The sequence below is a fragment of the Poecile atricapillus genome, chromosome 2 (assembly GCF_030490865.1).
Source record: "Poecile atricapillus isolate bPoeAtr1 chromosome 2, bPoeAtr1.hap1, whole genome shotgun sequence".
Classification (NCBI taxonomy): Eukaryota; Metazoa; Chordata; class Aves; order Passeriformes; family Paridae; genus Poecile; species Poecile atricapillus.
Window position 1 is genome coordinate 46,862,249 of NC_081250.1, and position 23,438 is coordinate 46,885,686.

General features: G+C 41.1%; 1 protein-coding gene across 1 annotated transcript in view; it reads left to right on the forward strand.

Moving 5' to 3' along the window:
• NPSR1 (neuropeptide S receptor 1) overlaps positions 1-6,487 on the forward strand; it is a 55,542-nt gene extending 49,055 nt beyond the window's left edge. The window contains exons 6-9 of the mRNA XM_058832780.1: positions 3,120-3,196; positions 3,877-3,966; positions 6,085-6,265; positions 6,389-6,487. Coding sequence (XP_058688763.1) covers positions 3,120-3,196; positions 3,877-3,966; positions 6,085-6,265; positions 6,389-6,482 — 442 coding nt within the window. The 3' untranslated portion in view covers positions 6,483-6,487. The remainder of the gene's footprint in view (positions 1-3,119; positions 3,197-3,876; positions 3,967-6,084; positions 6,266-6,388) is intronic.
• The last annotated feature ends 16,951 nt before the right edge of the window (positions 6,488-23,438 follow it).

Here is a 23,438-nt window from a genome sequence, read left to right on the forward strand (position 1 = left end):
TAAATTTGTTTTGGAGATACAAAGAATTTAATTTCTGAGATACATCCACAATGTGAGCCATATTTTTGTATTTTCCTTCCATCTCTCGAGATTGACATTTTATCAGGATTAGAAAAATCATCATCTATTCAGATCAAAAGCATGTCCTTTCTGTCCTGGGGTCTTCAAAGCCTGAACAGCTACTTTTCAGAATGGGTTGGACGAATTTTCCATCCAGGTTTGACTTTTTGCACCTTAGTACCCTTTCATTAGTCTCTCAGCCCCAACCTGAGCTGGAGGACCAGTGCGCTGTGCACTTACAGACACAAAGAAGCTGACAACACCTGGGCCTCAAGAGCTGCACATCACATCTCCCGGTGCTTTCAGTGGAGACAAGGGCAAGCAGCATGCAGACATGTTACATAGGTTGGAAAATGAGCTTTGTGGCAAGGTGTTCCACGTGCTTTTATATCTTGGCAGTGAAGGCTGAGCAGTTCAGCACCCAGAGAAAGGGAACAGAGATTAGGATATGGTTGGAATGGTGCAGACTATTTCCAAACACTCCTCTGAATACCAGTTTGTCATCTGTTCCCTGCTACTCTTTGCTCATCTGCCACTTCATTTTTCAAGTGAGAATTTCTTTGAGATTTGACCAACCTCTGCATCCTCCTCCAGCTGCCTTTTGCAGGAAAGAGAAGCTACAAATATATTCTGAAAAAAGCTGCTTTTCCCTCCTAAGAAAAATACTTCTCTTCCATAAGAACACTCTTTTTACTTCTGTGGCTTTGAAACACACGTGCAGTTGCCTGTTATGATCCTGTGCTTTAGGTAACATGTTTCTGGAAAGTCCAGTTTCTCAGCTCCATGCCAACATTGCTGGGGAAAAAAAAGAACAACAAAAACACAAAAAAATCTAAAACTGTTTAAGCACTACTATGAACTGGAGTCACAGAAGGATCAAATTGTAAATGAGTAACTGTGACTGGCACAAGAGCTGCTCAGAAGTTTACCTGACACCCACCCTGAGCAGCTCTGCACCACCTCTGGTCCGTTCCTGATAAGGAAGACTCCAGTGGCTTCAGCTACAGAGAAAAGAAAGATGAAGAGTGGCAAAATCACCCACACAGATCCACTATGTGGCAGCATATATAGCTTTATAAGCTGCTGGATAAAAACAAGAATTCAACTTTCCTCTGTAGTTCTAAAAATTAAGGATTCAAATGAATCAGCGTGTAATCTATGAATGCTGATGAATGTAATCTATGTATATATGAATGTAGTCTATGAATATATGAAATGCCAGTGAAAAGACAGATGCTCTAACTCTATCTGGCAAAAGACATGCCCCTACCAGACTCTGCAGCCAAGAGGGCAGGAATTTTGGGGTCAGAGGGAAAGCAAGTGAAAAGCCTGGCTTCATAATTCAATCCTTATGGCATTTGGCTGAAGGTAGGAAGTCTGAATATTTTGACTACTGAGTTAGACTACTTTGTCCTGACAAAAGGTTAAGAAACTCTAAATGTGTCCTGCTGGACAAAGGAAAATCTGTGTCAGAGAGGACATTGTCTCAACTGCAAATAAAGAGATCAGGCTAGAGACAGCAGGCTAGGAAGAAAATAGAAACAGGACTTTTAAGAGTGATCCGGTAAAATTTTTGAGATGATAACAATTATCATTATAATACATTCTGATTCATTGGAACAATCAAAGGAGAAAAGATATGTGAATTTTCCACCATTGTCTGTAAAAAGTACAAAGAAACTCTCAAGTGTATGAGCTGTTAAATAAACAGGCTCTTGAAAAGCCAGGAGATAAAAGGAAAATGTTCAAATCAGCTGGGAGCCAAGATGGACTTTTGAAGGGATTAAGGAGAGCAAGTTGTAGTCCATTGCAGATGCAAGCAAACCCCTCGCCGGGCAAGGATGTTAATTCTCCTCTGCACAGCCCAGACTGCACCTTGAATTTACAGCTCTCACCTACTGAGTCTGGAAACCAGATGGCTCAACCTTCCACAGAAAGGAAACCTCCATATCTTCATAGTTTTTTGGGCACAAATTCTGCCTTTGTGAGCACGTCTAGAAGTTGAGGGTGCTGTAGGAAAGACTCATATATGAGTCTAAAAGGACTAATAAGAATAATGCCTCTTCTGATAACAAAAATAAGCCACATAACAGTAAGAAACATTTTTGCCTTTGTAAAATGCTGAAATTATGTCTTTCCTTGCACCTTTTTCATGTATGGATCACTAAGGTATATGGCAATTAATATCCTCCAGAAGGATGTGGGTTTAAAGAGCTCTTCATCTTGAAGGAATTATTTTTATCTATTCTATATTAAATCAATAGAAGTCCAGATTGGCTATTGCAAAGGGCAAATACATAACTACCCAAGGTCCTTGTGTACTAGGCCACTTTTCATCTTTCCTATTGAAAGTATATAAACCTCTCTAAACATGCAAATTGTGGTGAATCTGGTTTTGGATCATCTAGCTCTTCCAATTTATTTCACACTTCAGTCCTCCTTGATTTCCACCACAGGACCCTGAGACCCAAAACTGAGCACTGATGTATTTATTTGCATTTCTCATGGATCTTGCCCTTATCAAATTCCCCAGGGTGAAATTCTATTTACCAGCTTCACACCCAAAAAGTAACAGCAAAATCAAAGTGTACCTAAAGGAAAAACAGGTCCCTCCTTTGCTTCCCTCATCAGGGCTAGTGTTCCAGGGCTGATACTCAGATGCATTTGGCATTGGCTGGCTCAAAATCACCAATGAGCTCTTGCTTGAAAGATTTTTGGCCAAATCACTGCATTTCTCTGAGCCTCAGATTTGACATCTACGAAGCCAGGGCAACCATAAGGACTTCCATGGTGAAAAGTCTTCAGATCTCCTTCTGGAAAATACTGTGGGAGAGTATGATTATTATTATTATTATTATTATTATTATTATTATTATTATTATTATTATTATTATTATTATTATTATTATTACCATTATTACTATTATTACTATTCCTGTGCAGTCCCACCATGTCTGTGAACTCCTTACATATAGATAAGTGTATTCTTAGAGCACAAATGACTGGGATGTCTGTTCAATTTATTGTGCCTAATACCAGCAACTCTTCCCCTTCTGCAGTGTCATATACTCAATTGTGATTCGAACCATCTGGATGAAGAGCAAAGCTCAGGCTGTCATCATATCTAGCTGTCCTGGTGAGTCTCAGCATACCTGTGACTCCAGCTTTGGGATTCAATTCCAGCTGATCCTCACAAATCTGGGAGTGCTTGGACATGCAGTGTCATGTTGGATGACCATTACTGCAGGGGAAATGGGGTTTCTGTATTTGTTCATTCAAAACTCATTTCTACATTATTTACCTTCTTCCCTTTGACACTAAATTCTCTTTAGAAAAATAATAGAAAACATCTGTGGGAAGATGAATAAAAAGTAAAGACTGATTATTCTAGAAGTTAGAATTCCTATTCCTAGAACTTTGTCCATTTCCAGAATAGATTTTTTCTAGCATATACTTGGCAATGCTTTTTCTGTGTCTTCACATGTCCTTGCAAGTCTGGATTTTGCTCAAGATCAGAAATTCCTGGCCACACAAAGCTATAAAATGATCTGAGTATTCCATCCCAAGAATACAAATGCCTCAGTGCTTCGGGAAGTTCTGCTCTGCTTACCTTTTGCCTTTTTATTTTGGGTGGCTCAGGTTTTGATTGTCCAACTTGAGCAGACTTGCAAGTGTCCAAATTTCAGGAACTACTGAGGGAGGTCCTGACTGACATCAGGGAAAGATGGGATTGTGTATTCCTGTCCTGCCTGTCAAGGTACACACAGACACGTCCCCAGTCCTATTCTTTCACTAGCTGAACTGTTCTTTTCCCAGGTGGCAAAGCCTCCAGTGGCTATAGCAGTCGTGGGTTCATATCCAGGGCGAAGGTGAAAGCGATCAAGTACAGCATTGTAATTATCCTTGGTAAGTGAGAAGCCCCACAGCTGGTAGCTAGGGAGGGTGCTGACATTAGGAAGCTGCTTTTCCTCAGCAACCTCTATCATCAACAGACAAAGTAGATGGCTTGGAGAAGGAGCTTTACTCCAGACACCTGACTTGCCTTCTGCTCTTGTCCTTCTCCTCTCTTCTGGCTGATATGTTTCTATTTTAAGTATCTGACATAAGCCATAAATTAAATTAGATGCACAGACACTCGTGTGCATAAAGAAAGATACAATGTCTAAAGGGAACAGAGGAAGAGGCCATCTTTTTCCTATCCAGACTGCCAAAAGATTTGGCAGCTGAGTTGTCTTTTAGGCTTGGAGACACTGTATGGCATGTGAGCTGCTGGGGTGGTGCAAGGGAGAGAAGAAGAGGTGAGATGTGCAGCTATTGTATTTGATGTCACAAGTGTGTTGCCTGCCAAGATGGAAAGAATGAGCTCTCCTTTCCCAGCTGGGCAGCAGATGACTTAGTGCAGGTGTATCTCCCAGGGAAATGGCATTATTCTGATGCAATTAGGAGGCTGATATTCTATCTCAATAAATAAAGGCAGCATCACACAGAGCTTGTGATTAGCTGCCAGAGACACGCAGGAAAGGAACCAAAGCTGTTTACTCCCAAGGGCTGACAGTCATCCCTTGACACTGGAAAAAAGAGATTACTTCTCTTTCCAACACTGTGCAAAATTCAGATTGGAGAATATTGTGATAACAGCCACTTGAGTAGCTTAGCTCACTATTTAGTGGCAGCATCTGCAGACATGAGAGAGGCCAGTGTGATTCATACTTTTCATAAGCCCAAGAACATCTCTGCGTCTGAACTTTTCTGCGTGGCAATCAAAGAAAGCTTTTGTCTGACACAGCTACTACTGCAGGGCCATCAGATGTTGAGAGCTCACATGGATGCTCAAGTATTCCAGCAGAACTTGATAATATTAGGCACCCAGCATCTCTTGATGTGCAAACAGATTGACATCTAACATCCATGGATTTTTTTTTTTTTTAAACCACTAAAAGTTCTGCATAGTAAGTGCTATGATCCACACTCTGACACTGTGTATTGCTATTGTGCATATATCTGTGCATGGACACCTCCTGTTTGGTTGTTCTAGAAAAGAGGAGGGGAGCTTACCTCTTCCTTGCCCTTTTAGTGAGTGCTCAGCTAACTGCCAGCAAAGAAATTCTGATTAATGTGACAAGAAAACAGGCACGGGGTTACTCTGCTGTCTCATCTTGGGCAGGATGTGATCATGTGTCCGATTTCACAATTACCTGTATGTTTGCAACCCAGGTACTTAGAGCTTAGTTAAGTGAACTGCCTCTCCCAGCATTTCTATGCAGATCCTGAATCAAAAGCCGTTGTGAGAAGAGATGACACAGAAATTTGTGAGGGACAGATTAATTCCTTATGCCCACAAATAAAGCTAGATCTGTGGCTAACCTTTTTTCCTACCACCTCTGAACAAAAGCTGAGGCTGTGAGCAGTACAGCCCTCTCTTCCCTTCCTCAAATCCATCTCTCAAATACAGGAAATTAGGAGAAGCTCCCTCCACACTCCATGTACACAGCACCTCCAGCCAGCATGCCAAATGACATGTTGGCTTACCATAATGCAGTGTGAAAGAGTGTCATTCCTTGCTCCTCGGTGTCTGAGAACCTTATTTTACTAGGTGGCTGTGACAGGCAGCATTGTCACGGAGCAGCACTTTGGCTGTGTGTACATTTAGATTGGCTGCTCACTCCGGGGACCATTAAAAGAGCACTTCACTATAACTGATGATGCTTTAACTGGCTACCTATTTACCCTTTATGCGTTGTGTAGTGTTCAGAAGTGTCTCAATATGTCTACAGGGAGCACTCTAAACACTTAGAGAAACACACATAATATATTTTATAGGCATTAAAATAAAAATAAAGACAAATAAAAGCACAATCTAATAACTATTCTCTTAAATAAGATCCTGAATGGGGAGAGGATTTTTTTTTTTTTGCATGAACAGATATTGTCTGTTATGAGAGTCACTCCATGAGTGTGTAATTGCCTCCCTAAATTGCTAAACTCTCCAATGTCCAGCTCTTCCTCTCTCTGTCTCTTCTGCAGCCTTTATTCTCTGTTGGAGCCCTTACTTTCTTTTTGATATCCTGGACAACTTCAACATACTCCCTGAGACCAAAGAGCGCTTCTACGCATCTGTGATTATTCAGAACCTGCCAGCCTTGAACAGTGCCGTCAACCCCCTCATCTACTGCTTCTTCAGCAACAGCCTCTGCCCCCCTTCTGAGTATTGCTCCTTTACTGTCACTCTGACTACCCTGAGAGGGGAGGGAACACATAAACACAGTCCCCAGACTGACTGACTATTTTTGACTCCTTTAATTCTGACTATTCTTTATTTTTTTTGTAGGGAAAGAAGATCTCAAAGGCTGGGGGGGACTTTCCGTGAAAGGAGCGATGGAGGGCAGGAGATGCAGGTCCTGTCGAAACCAAAATGCATCTAGCACAGACAGTGTTCTGCAAAGCCACACTGGCACCTGTACAGAGGAAAACAGAGGTCCCCCACAGCTCCCGTGCACAGTGAAGCAGAGGGACACTGACTGGCAAGAGCCCTCACCTTGTGCTCTTGTGCACCTCATGGCACGTATATTTTGGGTGGGTACTGCAGGTTCATCAATTGCACGCTGCCAGTGGCAAGCTCAGTATGAGGGGTTTGCATGCCTCTGTTGTGAGGCTTCATCTTGACTCTCTGTTTACAGCAAGCTGCAATCTATGTGCTTCAAACAGAAAAAATAATTGTAAATGCTGTCTAGTCAGAGTCTTCTCTATTTTTCAGGAGTCACTAAAAGCCATCTACTGCACCATCCGGCTCTTATAACTGATAGAGTGTTTACAAGCAATTACAGAGCAAGGACCCCAGTTAAAATGAAAACATGAGCACTTTTCCAATGAGAAAACACCATTGTCACTCTATGTAACTGTACAGAACCACTTAACAAAGTTGTAGCCAGAGAAGAGGGGAATAAAGAGCTGGGATACTGCCTGCCACATCACCTGGCCTGGCTTCTCAGCTCACACCAGTGGCACTGCCCTTGTACCTCTTCCTCCCCTTCCTGAGTGATATTTCCCTGCTGTCCTACCTTGCCACATCAGTGGCACCCCAGGGTCCCAGCAGGACTCACACATGATACATCTGACAGATATTTATTTCTGGGCTACTGGCAAACGGTTCACCAGTCCCTCCCCAGACCCCATAGCATATCCCATGTGCAGATCCTTTCACACTTCTGTGGCAAAGGCCCTGAGCTGCCTTTTCAGGATTCTAAGGGGAGCTGCCATGCAGGGCACTTAGCCAGTGCAGATTTATCTCACCACCCACACGACAGCATTTCCCTGTCCCATACCCCCTGTAAATCATCCCTGTCACTTAAATCATGCAGGGAACCACACACATCTTTGAACAAACTCAGAGCTGGAAAAAGACCCAAGCAAAACCACAAGGCTCAAATTACATTTAGAAAAAATAATCTGTTGAAGGTCCAGTCTTGTGAACTCATTGTAGGTTTCACAGAGGAGCAATGGTCAGGCCAAGTTTTGCTGCTGAGTGCCCAAGCACCTGGGCATCCTTTTCTCCAGCCCTCTGGGCATTTTCCCACCACACTGTTCTCAAATGTAAGGAAAAATTTCTCATGCAGGTGGAGGGTGATATTAACTTCAATGTTCATTTTACTAAAAGGCAGCTTGAAGTGTTTGTATTAAAAATGCACTATAACCAGCTCTATGGAAACTGAGTTTGTTTCCTCTCAGTGAAAAAATTATTCTTATTTAAACAGACTTGGTTTAAAAAGGGGTTTTTATTATTATGATCTTTTGTGATGAGTTTGTTCCCTGTAAAGCAAGAACTGAATAAAATTTATTTATAATTGCCTATATTACAAAAATACATTTTCCTAAGTAGGAGATATATAAAGTCATGGGGCTTTATGTTCTCAGGAAAATAAATAAGGTATCTCTTTTTATTACCACGAAGTTCTGTTATTTAGACTATACGTCTAAATTTTGCTGCTGCTTAATTAAAACTATGAATCTGCAGCAGCTTTTACAGCAGCGACCTTGGATAGGCTGTATATAAGAATCAGACAATATTTTTTTTCCCATGGGCATGTAATAACTTTCCTAAAACTGGACTGCTTTTTTTAAGCTTCATAGATTGTAGGCTTTAGCTTTTTCATCTGATAAATGTACACTCATTACCTACTTTTGAACAATTAATGGAGTTTTTAGGTTTAATACCTGGAAATCAGATAACATTTCTGAGCAGTACTTTGATTTGCAAATTTAGTATGACTCAATCCCACTAAAATTTACATAATATTCACTGGGGTCACCACATGAATTATCCTATCCATCTAAATTAAGCATATGCATGAGATAATGTAGGACTCTGGACTGAAATAAAGTAATCCTCCATTTCTTTTCAAAGAAACAGCTTTTTCTTTCATTCATTATTGTACTATGTACCATTTACAAGTTCTCCTTATCATTTTTCCTCTGGACATGATTGTGATGCCTTTCCTCATATGAGAATCCTTCAGATTAAATGGCCTCACACTGTTTTTGTCTGCATCCCTTCCAAGTGCTTAAATATAGGAATAAATAATTCATCTTATTTTCTATGCTGCTTTCTTACTGTGCAAGAGATGGCATTTTACTACCTTTTTTTATTCTCCATATCTTCTATTGTAAAGCTGAGTTTGTCCATTAGTCTGGAAAACACTTGCACAGTCCTCCTTTGTCTCTGGGCAGAGAGATTTAGGGAATTTAATCTGTCTCCAGTAGGTTTCTTATTCCTTGTCTGCAACTCACTCTATATCTGTTGACTGTTTAGTTGCTTAATGGTGCCAAAGTTGTTCTGACAGACCCCACACTTAGGAGGGGGCAGCAAGAGTCACTGTCAAGGTTGATTGCCCAGAGAGGGGGGCTGGGCACGACAAGAGGGCACCCAGCTGGCTTGTCCATGACAGCCCAGGAGGAGCTCTGTTTTTCAACAGCTTTAACATTTCAAGAGGCATCTGTGAGATTCTTCTGACATTCCCAGAGTGAACAGAAATATTCATATGCATGACTGCTAGGACATAAAGCCTTGTATGATGATAAAATCCTATTTGACTGTAGATTCCTGAGAAGCATGAAAAATCAGATACTCATTCCTCATTCCTCAGTCACATCAAACAGCATAGGACTAGGATACTCTCTTAGCTAACACTAATCCAAGAAAACATGTATGCTTTCTGTGCAAGTTTCAAATAAAATCGGAGTGAAAAAGCTATTTAATTCTCTTTTGGATTTTTTTAATGTAATTTAAAGTTCAGTTCTCTTAGACCAGATTTCCGTATCTTGCTAAAAGTGCAAAGCAGTATTTTGTCTTTCAGCTTGGTTTTGCCTCAGAAATTTTTGTCTCCTCTTTTTGTTTTTAATTTGAAAAAATTAATGCAAGGCAGCAAAATTCAACATTGTCCATTGTGACCATTGAAGACCCAAAGCAAACCTCTACCTAGAAACATGTTTCACCCTTCTGCACACTGCCAGACCAGTGCTTAGAAGTGCAGACATTTTCCGCCCAAGAAAAGAAAAATGTAGCCACTACTTCGCTGTTTATAGGTTTGGGGCTTTTTCTGAGAGATATTTTTCATGGAAAAATAATTACAGCTTTTGAGATGACACAGGATGATTTAACTTCCACACAGTAACAAAAAAATAAAAAATTGTTCTTAGACATCTCCAGTTTTTGCAAGGCACAAGTGAATGAAGGTTCATACTCTCTCTACAAGTTACCTAAGCATTTAAATATTAATTGTTTTAGTGGGAATCATGCCATGTCTTTATAGAAGTGGACTTACAAAACGTGTTTTTGGAGTATAAGGTATTGCAAACACCAGATCCCTCCTAACAGCAGTCTCTAAAGACACATAAGCAGAAGTAAAAGCAAGTTTAAAACTTATTTTAGTTCAAGTCCTGACATCTGAATACCAGAAATCCTTATGTCTACTCAGATTCCGTACTTTCTTGACAATACAAGATACAGGAAATCAGGAAAATCCTCTCTCAAGCCATAGGGCCCTAACAAAAGAAAAATAACCCAACTGAACACTCCACAGCACTGGCAAAGAATTTCTCAGGATACGAACACTTTGGAGTAACTGTGAGCCAAGACTACTGAGAAGTCTCTTGGCTCTCTTTACAAGGAATATGCTTGCTGATAAGAGGCCTCAAGTTTAGTGTCCCTTCAGAAGTCCTAATTCTCTGTGCAGATATGTTTCAGACAAGAACACAGAAGCCATCACTCTATCTGCCACTTCCCTTTACTCCTCACAAGGACTGCATGTACTTTTCAGAAACACTTGATGGAAAAAGAAAAACAAAAGAAAGGAATTGCAGAAAGTACACTAAAAAAAGATAACTGTATACATGTATACTGTAGGCACAAGTGACTTTTGTCAAGAGAAGAATCATTCCACAAATAAAGATAAACTGGTGTAGAAGTTATTTGTGTGTACCTTCCAACACAAAGCCTTCATGTTTACAGGAGAAGAGATTTTACTTTATTTATTAACCTCTAGGATTGTGATTAATTTGTGGAGTAAATGCAATATTTAGTGAAAACTAAAATATGCTTCATTTTCTTTAGCAAACTAATCTATTTTACACAGTGTTTAATTTAGATAAGTATTATAGCTAAATGGCTCATTAGATAATCTTTTGTTATTTTCGCTGGCATCTGAGTATGCATAAAATATGGGGGTAGAGGGTGAGGCATACAAACATATGCATGAATTTACAAATAGACATGGCTGATTCCTCAGACTGAGTTGTTTACAGTGGTACATCACTAGAATCTTAGTTGTTGATTATGTCTCAAGCCAGGCAAATGAAAATGGGTTAAAATTCAGCAACTTTAATAAAATCAGTAAAAATTAAGAGTCTGAGGCATCACATAGAAAGATGATCCTCAGGACCCGAATAGCAGAAATGTGGTAAGTACAACACTGTGTTAATAATCAATTACATCAATAATGAGAAATTCTGTTGTAAGTTGGGAACTCATCAGCTGGAAATGTCTGAAGAGAAGAAAGCCTTGAGCATCCTCAGCCAGAGGATGCCTGGTTACTGTCACCACCATAGCCAGTGGGGTCAGGGGGCTAATACAATCTCCACAGGGATCTGGTGAAGCATTTGTCTGAAGAGGTCTAAGCCTATGTGAGTCACTGCCAGTCTCTGATGAGACCACTCAGTGTCAAACAAGGGAAAGAGGGAATGTGGCAAAGAACAATCTGAGCTTTTGGTTTGTTGAGGCTGGTAAAATGGAAAGCTGAAAAGGGGTATTTCTGCTGTCTGTTAAGACAGTAATGACACTGAGAAAAGGAGGAAAGGATAAAAAAAACTACCTGAAAACATAAGTCTGCAACAAACCCTGCCCCCTGGAATAATCTCACTATGAATAAATTGGAATAAATTAATCTAATACAATGATCAGCCTAGCCAGACCTTGTTGCATGGGTTGGAAACAAACTTTTGTTATAAGAGAAAATCCTTCTAGCTTCTGCTATAGCTGTTTATTGAGATCTAAATCCACAGCAAGGCAAGGCAAGGCGTTCTCTACAAGCTTTTCAAAGGGACCAGGAGTTGTGCCTCTCATTTTGGATCTTGCTAATGTCCATGCCTCTGTAATGGTGCAGTGAGGAGACTATATGGATAGTATCAAAGGGGACTTCTATTTTGAGACATAATATCCTCTTAAGTTGAGAGAGCTGGAAAAGTCAATGAACTTTCAGGCATGAGCATGCTCTCCCCATTGCTGCCCTGCCAAGTCACATCACAGGTTTCAGGAAAGTACAAGGTAGCAGCTGGCCTTTTTGCTTGTATTCAGGCTTTCAGGCTGAGATCAATACTGATGAGAGCAGAGTTATACAAGCAGTGCTCTTTGAAGGATAATCCTCTGTCCTCTTTGCCCAAGACACTCGCACTCTTCGGTCTCACACGACAGCCTCATGCTGAAGCAGCAGCCCACGGCTACACTGGTGGCTTGTGGACAGCCTGGATCCACTCACCACTGTCTGGGCTCCCACTCTGCTACATTCACATGTGCTCATGGTTTTACAAAGAAGTGACTAAAAGCCTGTAATTGCGTAAGTTATGTATGGAGTGACAGCAGAACTCGGCCTCCTGGGCAGGAAAGACTAATGCCAAAGGGAAATATTATTGTAACAGTAAATTGATAAAGTGTCCTTAACTTAAAGGATTTGGGTCCCTTAAATGCTTTACACATAAAATTAAAGATAAATCAGATTCCCTTGATCATGCTAAAAGCTAAAAGGCCTTCACATAGCTTCTAAGGAGTGCAAGGAGACTTTAAACTGATCAAGTAGAAAAATATTACCAAGTCCCATTTGGACCTCATGGCCTAATCTTCTCACTGGGAGGATTAATCCAAGAGAGTTTTTAAAAAGCTACACAGGGGAAATACTGATTTTTATATATGTAATGTAGGTGGAAGAAGCATGCTAAGTATTAATATGGCACCAAAATATCAATTTAAAGGTGACTTAGCATGATGGTGTTTATGAGATGCCATGGGCGTCAGATAATTCACAGAGGAAAGTCAAATGTCATCAATCACTTAGCAATTCCCAGAACATCCCCCAGAGAATGGGCTGGTAATGTGGGACAAGGTGTAGGGTCATTTGGAAATAGTTATTGTCAATCAAGGTCTTGCAGCAAATTATTATTTTTGAGAGATCTTTGATTTTTAAGTTTTCTGCACACAGAGAACTTTTTTCTGGACCAAATGGAAAAGAGAGGCACTTCAGCATCGCCATGGCCTTGGCCACAGGGTTAAGCAAAGTGCTAAAGAAAGGTCTTCGTGTAGCTTCTCAGATCCAAAATCCCCAGGGCTAGAAATAAACATTTCCTGACTTCCAGTCCCACATGGTGTTCAGCATCCACTCTGTGGTATTGAGCCCCTCAGACTCATCTCATGACTCCCCATTCTAGGGAAAATACCCTCACAGAGGAGCACCCTGGAGATGTGTTATGATTTAAGCCCATCTGGCAACTAAACACTACACAGCTGCTTGCTCACTCCCCCGTCACTCTGCCCCAGTGGAAAAAGGAGGAGAGTCAAAAAGCAAAACTTGTAGGCTACGAACAGCTCAATAATTGAAACAACGTATATTATTATATATAATAATAATATTTAAATATAACAATAATAGTACTAAATTGAAAAAGAAAGAGAGAACCAAGAAAAACAAGTATAGCACAATAGAATTGATCACCATGTGCTCACCCATGTCAAGTCACATCCCCACAAACAGTAATCCTGTCCAGGTAACTCCCCCAGTTAAAGTAACTGGGCATGACATTCTATGGTACAGAGTATCTCTTTGGGGTCAGCTGCCCTGGCCATGCTCCCTCCCAGCTTCTTGTGCACCTGCTCAGTGGTCAAGCATGACACACTGAGAAGTCCTTGACTCAGGGTAAGCACTGCTCATCATCAGCCAAAACATCAGTAAATTATCAACATCATTCTCATACTAAATACAAACCACATACCTCTTCCAGCTACTTAGAAGAAATTATCTCAGGCAAAACCGGGACAAGCTGCCTCTGCTTTCACACCCCTCTGCAGCTCCTCCCCTCACTCTTAGCCTATCTTCCCTCCTACACCAAGATTTTCATGTGGCTTGGGGCTTCTTGTTGAGTCTGGAAAAATGTCTGCATTCTTATGAAAAGGGAAAAAAAGAGAGAAATTTCATTTAAATTAGTCTAACCTCTCGTTCAAGAGGGGGAAATGGCTCTGCTTGAGTTTTGTTAAAGAGCATTATTTGGCCAGGAGGAATCACTGCAACGCACCATACTGCATGACTACAGCAAACGCTCATTTCAAATCCCAAAGCCGTGGGTGAGATACCTAATTAACAATACATGGAGGCAAGCTGTTGATATGGCTCACACAGAGACTCAGCGAGATATCAGAAAGGGCCTGGTGGAAATTCAGCATTACACACTTCAACCTGTTTGATATTTGGAGCCAGGTTCTCTGTTTATGTATCTCAGCAGGTCTTTATCACCTTTCATTGAGGATATGGTGGGTTCATTAGATCAGGCCTACATCTGTATATCAAGGAATGCAAGAGTGAGCCATTCTGAACCATGATCAATCATCAGAAAACAAGCATAATTTTAATTTTATAATTATGAGAATAATTGCAAAAGATTAGTAGTCTAGCCAGCTGGAGACTTTGCAAAAGCCTGAAGGCAATTAAGCTGCTATATTTTGAAAGTATCTAATCAATTTAATTTCTTTTCTTAGATAAAGCAGCACGAACTTCAGTTTGCATTGTTGGAGGAGGCCTGTTGGGTGATGAATAAATATTTCTGGTAGATTAACCCAGCCCTATCACAAGTCAGGAAGATTCTTTTTATTGGTTTCAGTAGGAGTTGATCAGGGTCTGTTCAGGAAGAGCACAAGACCTGTTTAATGTGTTTACATTTACTATTTTGGGCAGGACTGAACTGATTTAACTGCCACCTCAAAACAAACTGACATTTAAAAAACAGGTTGCAGAGAGGACTTTTCAGGTCAGCCAAGGAAAATGCTAGGAGAAAAATAGTGCACACTGACACAGAATTATCTAACAACACACCTAAGAAATGGGATGGGAGGAACCACTGAAATGGTGACAGAGTGGTGAAACAAGTAATGCTCGCTTCCTATTTCACAGGTCATTCCTAGTACTTGAAAGAATGCCCTGATACCCTGCTGAAATTCAGTGGATTCAAATTACACTACAGACAGGAGAGACAGGAATATCACACAATACCAAATTGTCTTGAAACAACATGGATTTTATGACACTATGGGACACAAATCTTTCCAGGATTTTTGCACAAACTTCAGACATCTTCTTGACATTTTTATGGGTTTGGCAGTGGTATAACATAATTCCTGGGTCACCAAGCATGCTCAGAGTCACATCTATAGGAACTAAAGGCAATCTCAGGGGAAATACAACCCTCTCTAGTCAAGATCAGAATTCTGATGAATTCCACTCCTTCCCATGGCAAACTGGGATTAAGTAGCACAAAATCCATGCTCAAAAAGTCTCAATAGACAAAAACTCTTAAACTCAATAAAATGTGTTACCCTGCCTTCAGGCTGTGGCAAAAAAATCATAGACAGGCTTTCAAAACTGGTCTTGGAGTATTTCACAGGTGTCACTCTCTTCATGGAGAGTTTGGGGATTCATTGTCAACTTCTCTTTCATCTTCTTGCTCATCTTCTCACCCTGGGGAAAACTCTGGTTTCTGTGGGGTAACTTGTACCATGCACTTGCATCTGCAGCCTGAACCCCAGTCTGCAGAGAGAAGGAATCACAGTGGAAAAAGTCCAAGAAATATTTACTCATGGTCAAAAGCCATGTCCAAGCCTGTCACTTGAGTAGGCCTTCCTATGGCACTCTCGTGCATGCATGAGGTTACAGGCAAAAAGTCAGGGGCCACAGTACCCTGGTCATTCTACTCCATATTCAGAGGCAGTTTGGATACCTCTGCATGCTGCTGCACCCAGCTGCATCCTTAGACACTGCCTCTGCCTCTATACCACACTTCAGTCTAGGAGACAGTCACACCAACTCTAACATCTGTTTTTCAGTAAAGTAAAAGCTTTTGGATAAAAGACTCAGCATGCCTGATTGCTTTGCTGTTTGTTCAAGGAGAAGGTGAGCTTCAGGGTAAAAGTGTCCTAAGTGCTTGTCTCTGCCAAGACATTCTCACTGAAGATTAACAGGATAGCAGTCTGATTTTAATATTTTTATGGTGTAATAAAAGCCTCCCACTACTCCATTTCTACTTCACAAAGCTAATATGACTCAGATAATTAACTCAAAGACAAATGATTATCAAGCTACAGGACATTCACCAGTGGAGTCATTAAACCATTTAAACACAGAACCACTGCTCTATTGACTGACAATCTTTATATGATTAGCTGTATTCATTTCATGATCTTTCCAGCCAGCAGCACAAAATACAACTGCAGTTTCCCAGTTTTCCTCTTCTGAATTGCTACATTAGCTGCCTCTGAAGTTTGAATCACAAGGATTTGTGAAGCTTCTGCTGTTATCTATTAAAGTGATTTATGGTTCATACTATTTCAGGTGGTATACCTGCAAGCAGCGACAGAAGTGGCACTTCTGCTCTAAAGCTGCTTTTAAGTTCTTTAAAGCATTGCTGAAAGCAGACAAGAGAAAAAAAAAAAAAAAAGAAGGCTTTTCAAGTAGAGTGACTATCAGGAAAGTTTGTTTACTACAACACACAGCTACAATCAGAACTGCAGCATGACATTTTGGCATACCAAACCCCCCCCATTTAGGGCTTTCTTCTGCCACCCCATTGCAGCTTCATAAATCCCTCAGTGCATCAGAAATTCTCCTGTCACCATGTTGCAGTGTGCTGAAATCCAGAGCAATCCCCACACAATCCCTAACAGCAGGGGTCTCCTTTCCATCTCATCCTCCAGCTCCACTTGCTATACAGAAAGGGGACAGAAGGAAATGTGGGGGACAAGCAGAGCTGGCTGCAGGTGCCCTCTGCCAGGAATGTGCAGGCAAAGAGGGCATTGAGGAATTACCTTCCACTGAAGGTTCCTTCCCCAGGGCTCTTGCAATTGCTTTGCCACTAAGCATTACACAATCTGAACCCTGTAGGCAGATCAAAAAAGAAAGTAGAGAAATATCATATTGATCTGATTCAGTATACTTATCAGTGATTTGGAAACATAAAGGAAATCACTTCTGCTAAGCTATGCAGATGTCTAACAGATAAACAGTGATGGGGGCTGAGTGTTCACAAAAGCAGGACAAGGACATTCAGTAAATTAGCCCTATACAAAAAAAAAGTGTATGAGTACAATCAAGCACCAAACTATGCATCAAGGGGAAAAGAATGTCCCCTCTATATAGAGAAAGTGGTGCTGTGCATGCAAAGCCCAAGACCAGAAAGGCACTAGAGATGATAACAATAATGAACAATAAAGCATAAGCTCCAGTGTTATCAGGGGATCAAAGGAGACCAAGGAAAAGAAAAAAGAGGTCATTCAATACCCTTCCACACACATTGTGAAGGACAGACATAAAAATCACACCTTTTTCAAAAAGCTTTTACAGATTTTGAGTGTTTTTAACTAGTGGAGGGAATGACCATGAGGAAGAAATGCTGGATTCCTCATCTTGGTTGTTTTCTTATCAAAGCTGAAGAACTTCTCTTTTGTAAGCACAGTTAAACAAGCCTTCTTCAGTTTATGGTATTTGAAAAGCAGAGTTATATTCTGCATGGCAATGCTTCATGCCTTCTGGCAATAGTTAGAGAAGTAATGGGTAATGAAAGAAACAGAGGTAAAATGGTTGTACAGATTCTAACATGATTTTTGCATCCTTGGTTTGGGATAGAAACAAAATAATGATAATTAATGTAGAATCAAAGTCAGTCAAGTGCTCAAGTATCTTCTAGGACGTGTTAAAGAGGCAGAGGGAAACCAGTGGCTGAGCAAAATCTGGATAAAGAAAACTCCTGACCTCATTCCAGCAGGACACAGAGTAAACACAGCATTTTAACAGAAGGGATGAACAAGACCATGGTTGGGTAGCAGGAAGAATCTCACAGGACTATGAAGATTTCCTGTTCCTATTGTCACCAATGGAAATTCTACTGTTGAAATCAAAAGGAACAGACAAATATTGCTTAGTTTGTCTGGGAGAAAGCCAGAATTTGTACAACATCAGCAGTGTTGGGACAGTTACCTTATGAGAACAGGAATAAGATAGAAAAAAAGAGAGATAAAGAACAGCCTGTGAAACCAGGTGCCTGAATAAATGATGCTTCCTTAGCACTAAATTGGTATTTAGTTGTCATATTCCAGTTTTTGGAGATTTGGTGACACTACTATCTATTTTGTCCCATGACCAAGGAGCAAAGAGAACTGGATTCAATGAGAAAGGCAATTACACTTGTAAGCAATCACTACAAATGCATTATCGTAATTAGCACATCAGTATCTGGAATTCATCACTCCTCTCTAACACTTAATCAGTTTAAATCTTCGTAAACTCTTAAACGCTTGACTGAAATGAGCAGCACCTGCAGTTACTGTAGCTCTGGGTTGATTTCAGATTAAAAATATCATGACTGCTATCTTTGGAAGTAAAAAATATCACAGAAAAGTGGTGAAAGACCACTCCCTGTACCATTAATCTGTGAATGAATGTCCTGTCATACATTGCTCTTGAGTCTGTCTCCTTTTTCCTTTTCAGATAAACCCAGCCAAGATCACAGTACTGGTAAAACAGGGGGAGATGGTTTCTAAAGTTGGGGAGATGGTTTCTAACCCCTTCGAGGATGTCAGTTCCTCCTTTTCTCTACTAGCAACTATTCTGGCTTGATGCAAATATTTGCATGTGGTACTTTGCATGTAGCAAGTAGGAAAAGAGTGATTTTATATTTTCACGGTGCTGCACAATGATATTACCAATTGCAATTTTAATCTGCAATATGGGCTGCTTTTGGCTTTACAGCTGAGTCACTGTGACTGCTTGGATCTGCTTTTGTAATTTTGAGAAGGATTTATTTTTAAAAAGAAATAGAAGTGCAGGGAGGGAGGAAAGGACTAAACTGGCTCATTGGTGCTTGGCAAACACCTGAGTCTTTTTCTCTTGAATGGAGGATTAGTGGGCATTAATCCTTCCTGAAGGCAGTGTATTCAGCTGATACCCATGGGGAGTGTGGTCCACTGTGACTATTGAGATGTACTGCCTCAGAAAAACTTGACAACTGGCCTTGTCTAAGTGCCAGGATGCCTGGAGCCAAGCAGCAATGGGCCAAGTTTTGCCTTGAGAGAACCCTGGCACCTAGACCAACAAGGAAAAGTCTATTCCCTCCATGGCTCCAGCAACAATACTGGGGCTCCAGTGTGCTTGAATTATCCTCAAAAGACAGACTCTCTTTGGAAGAATGTGTATATCTGTCAGCATCTCATGTGTGGGAGTGCAAGCAGAGGGCCAACAAGCATCAGGCAAGGCTGGTAAGGATCTTCACAAGAGTTAACCTATATTAATATTCCATTCAATTTTCATCTCAGTTTTTTTAAGGTCTGAAATTTGAATCACACAAACTAAAGTCAAAGTTGTATTTTCAACAAAATATAGAACTAAGCCTGTTTTCATTTTTTCTAATTGGAACAGGGAAGCAATATTGTGAATGTGCAGAGGTGTTTTTTTTAAATAGTCTCTCTTTGTTCCAATTACATCCAGGTTTAGTTTAAATATATTGCTCCCTCTTCACCTTCAAGCTCAGATGGTGGTATTTTTTGTTCAATAAGGCAGATGTGAAAATAATTCATTACCTGATGTAATACTGGAGGCTGAGGAAATGCATTTATGAATGCTTTAGGGAATTTGTTTACATGCACTCATTCATTGTCTGTTTTACCCAGACTGAATGTCCTTTCTTTTTCTCCTAAACAAGACATTTGGAGACATTTTGAAGGTTAATTTAGCATTTCTCAAATGTCACCTAAACTCTGACTGATAAAATTGATCTCATTTTTTTTTCCACCCTCCACCACAACACACTCTTAGCAACTTATTCACTTAAAATTTCTCTGGGCCATAGTCTCTGCAAACTGCAGACATGTAGAAGCGTGAGCAGAACCCTTGGTTGTGATGGAATAAATCCCACTTCCTTGTTTTCCTCTGGTTTCTTCTTCATTATTTCCATGGAAGACAACAACAGGGCAGACAGTTCCACCTACATCTCCATGCACTTACTGTTAAGGGTGCTGAGAAAGAAGGGAGGGACATCCTGTAACAGCATTTAGGCTGACAGCATGTTAGACCTTTGGGCAGCAGCTCTCTGAGGGGTTTGAAGCCAATGGGTTCTCTCACAGCTCTTGAAGCCAGTCTGAATCTAAGGTGTCATGTCCATCAGGCTGTCCAAAAGACAACTTTAATCTTGTTAGGGCTGTTTTTAGCCAAATAATTTCTGAGAACCACTAGCATGCTAAGAGTTGGTGGGGACATGCTTGTGGAGGACAGTGGGAGGTCAAACTGCAGCAGCACTGACAGTTCAAACCTTCACCAGGATCACTGAAAGGGTGCACGTATCCATGTACAAAATTGCCTGCACACTCTCAAGCCTGATGAGACACCTCTTACTGACAGAAAACTGGAGGCACCAGCAGCAAACTCTTCACACTACACAAATTCCTGCCTCCCTCCCACACAGGGTGATCCTGCCATGGTCTTAACCCTGTAGACACACCAAATGAAGAAAGATATGGCTGCTCCAGGTAAGACCTGTCTCTGGCAAGCCTGCATGTTGATATTTTTATATTATTTGAAAGTAGACATAAATATCTAGATTTGTTAGGCTTCAAGCTAAACTTTACCTGAACTCTGCTGTTATGTTGTAGAAGTCAAAGGTGGATTGAAGTTGAATCTGGAGCTAACAGTCTGAGCATTAATAAGGGCTAGGATAGACAAAGCTAGCAGCTTAAATAATTCTTAAAAATTAATAGGCAGAGTGGAGAGTCCCCAGGCCATGGCATATGAACTATAACAGACACATTACAACACTGACTGCAGAATCAGCTGAAACTTTCACTAAATCTGACCTAGGTATGAAGACAACAACATTGCAACATCTGGTAACAAAACAGTGAACTAATGAAGAGTGATAACACCCCAGACTGTAATTTGTCTGTTTGTCCATACTGTCACATGAAGGATAAGGAGTTCAAATTGTAAGAGTGTAATTGGCCAGGGATTTCTTTGTTTGGGGTCCCTCTTTAGAGGCACCTTGCTTGAGCTACCAGAGACTGATAGGTCTGTGCCAAAAAAGTATCTAGTGGAGATGAGAGCCTGGTGACAAAATTTCTCTGCCACTGCAAGACAAAGGCAGAATCAGGCCCCAGTGCCACTTCAGACCTTCCCAAAGTGGGGCTCTCGCATTGCACAGGGTGCATCTGTGACCAGACCAGTGCACAACACACCAGCTGGTGGGTGTATTGTTCTGACCTAACCAGAACTTCCCACCACAACTCCTGAAGACCAAATTCACTGCTGACAAACCCACACTAAGGATGGGGAGTTTTGGTCCAAAGACTTATGAAACCTCTGATCCCCACAATTCAGCCATTTATGCTTGCAATAATACATCTTCAATAGTCCAACAACAGCATGTCATTGCCATTGCAAGAAAAGAGTCAGACCTACCAGATTACACGGTGACCTTGAGCTGAATTCCTTGTCAGTCAGTACAGAGTGGCAGGAAGGATGAAATGCAGTTGTCTTTCCAACATCCATCCAAAGGTGTACTCAGGTAAGCTGGCCTGAAACAGATGAAGACAGATGGTAAAACTCCAAGTTTCAGTTATTTACACATTTATCAGAAAAACTCAATTCCCACAACTGTTCCTACAACAAATTCCCAAATAATATTTCTTTTGCTATTGAAAGTGACTTTGTTTTATTTGGAAGTATCAACCAAAATGAGCAAGTTCTGAAATACCAGAGTGAAACAATAGCAGGATGAAGGGAAGGAAGGCATTCAAAGTTACCAGAAGGAAAACTGCAATTTTCCAATCAGCTCACGAACCAGGGTTCACTGACACTCTGACAACTAGAGCTTCAATCAGCCTGCAAAGTCTATTTAATCTAATTTGCTGATGAGATCAGGCCAAGCCTTCCTATTCATTCTGTTCCTTGATCTAGTGCTAACCACACATATTGCTGTAGCTTGTGCCATCCACCCCTGCACCCTTGGGACTCTCCAAGAACAAGTGAGCATACAATGCCTGTTACCCTTTGGTTATAGCATGGAAAAAACCTTTTTTTAGAAGCCTGTGCTAGTCTAAGCAGACCAAATGAATTACCAAAAATGCAATAGTGATAAAACATCCTTACCATGGTGCAACTTTAGCGAGAAGGAGGCTGATATTGTCTCTGTAACTATAATTACATAAGAGCCATGTAAATCAGCAACATAATTACTCAGCCCACACTGTAACTGTGCCTTGGAATTGCACAAAATTGATAGAAAGAAAACAACAAGTAAAAGGTCACAGCAACACATGTCGTTTCCAGGTGAAGTACAGTCAGTTACTATGCAAAAGACTAACAAGACAGGCCAAGAAAGAGAATTTGCCATGGGGAGGTCAGACCCCGGAAGATTTGGATCCATGCCACATTCCCCTCCCAGGTGGGAAAATCTGAGTTTGAGTTTGGCAGCTCAACACTCCCACAGCCCTTGTTTAACCCACTAAAAATGATGCCAATGTGGTTTATCCCCGGTCTCCTCATCTGCCAGGCAAGGAGGGAGAGGAGGAGGGATGATGAGCACATTTCCAAGAGGACAGCATTGCTCCTTGCCGGCTGCATTTTTCACAGCGAGCCAGATGCTGCCCTTCCATGCACTGGTCAATGTAGCACCAGCAGAGCACTACTTCAGACAGGCCCTTAAAAATGCAACTTCATCCCACCAATTACCCTGTCTACAAAAGGTCACACTACCACCTCTCCAACCCCATCCTCCTGCATTCCCTGGGACATTTGCTTCAAGAGGGGCAAGGTTTAAGGGCAGGTACATTCTTTTGATATGGTGTCATGAAATTAACTGTGTTGTCTGTAATGCCACTAATGCCAAAAACACATTTAAGTGTGTATTTGAATGGAGACAAGCTGAGCACCAAAATGCAAGTTCAGTCCATTGGTTCCAGGTACTGGACACTGAGTTGTCTGCCCTGGGGGAGCCCCTGCTTCTCCCATGCCCTTCCAGCCCCCCATCCACAGCACATTCTATACCCATGGCTAAGTATCTCCCAGAAAGGGAGGAAACCCCAAATCTTGCTAATCTGAAAGCAGAAGCATAAAAGCAAGAGCAGGGACACTTCAGGCAACTCACTAAGAGGCAGGGCTGAAGGAAAATGGTGCCAACCACACATCTACAGAAAATCCTATCAGCATCCTCTGCCAGCTACAGCAGCTATTTTTGCTTTGCCATGTAGACTGCGATTTGCACCGAATGCTCAGAATTTCCCCCTCAGCTTTCTTTGGGAAAGGGATGGACTTTCCTAGAGGTTTGTTGAGCTTGTACAGTCACTGGTGTCAATGAAAAGCATCCAGAAAGGGCCACTGTCCAGATTGATACACCTTAATACACAGAGAGGCTCAGTTCCCCTACAGCTCAGATTCCTCAGCTGGAAGTGAGTACAGACCAACATGAACAGAAGCAAGGCTGTAAGAAGCAGATTTCTTTACTGAACTTTAAAGATTAGATGCCTTTCTGAAGCAATTTTTGACCTTCTAAAAATGTCATTTTTATTCATTCAAGCAATTTGCAACATGGAA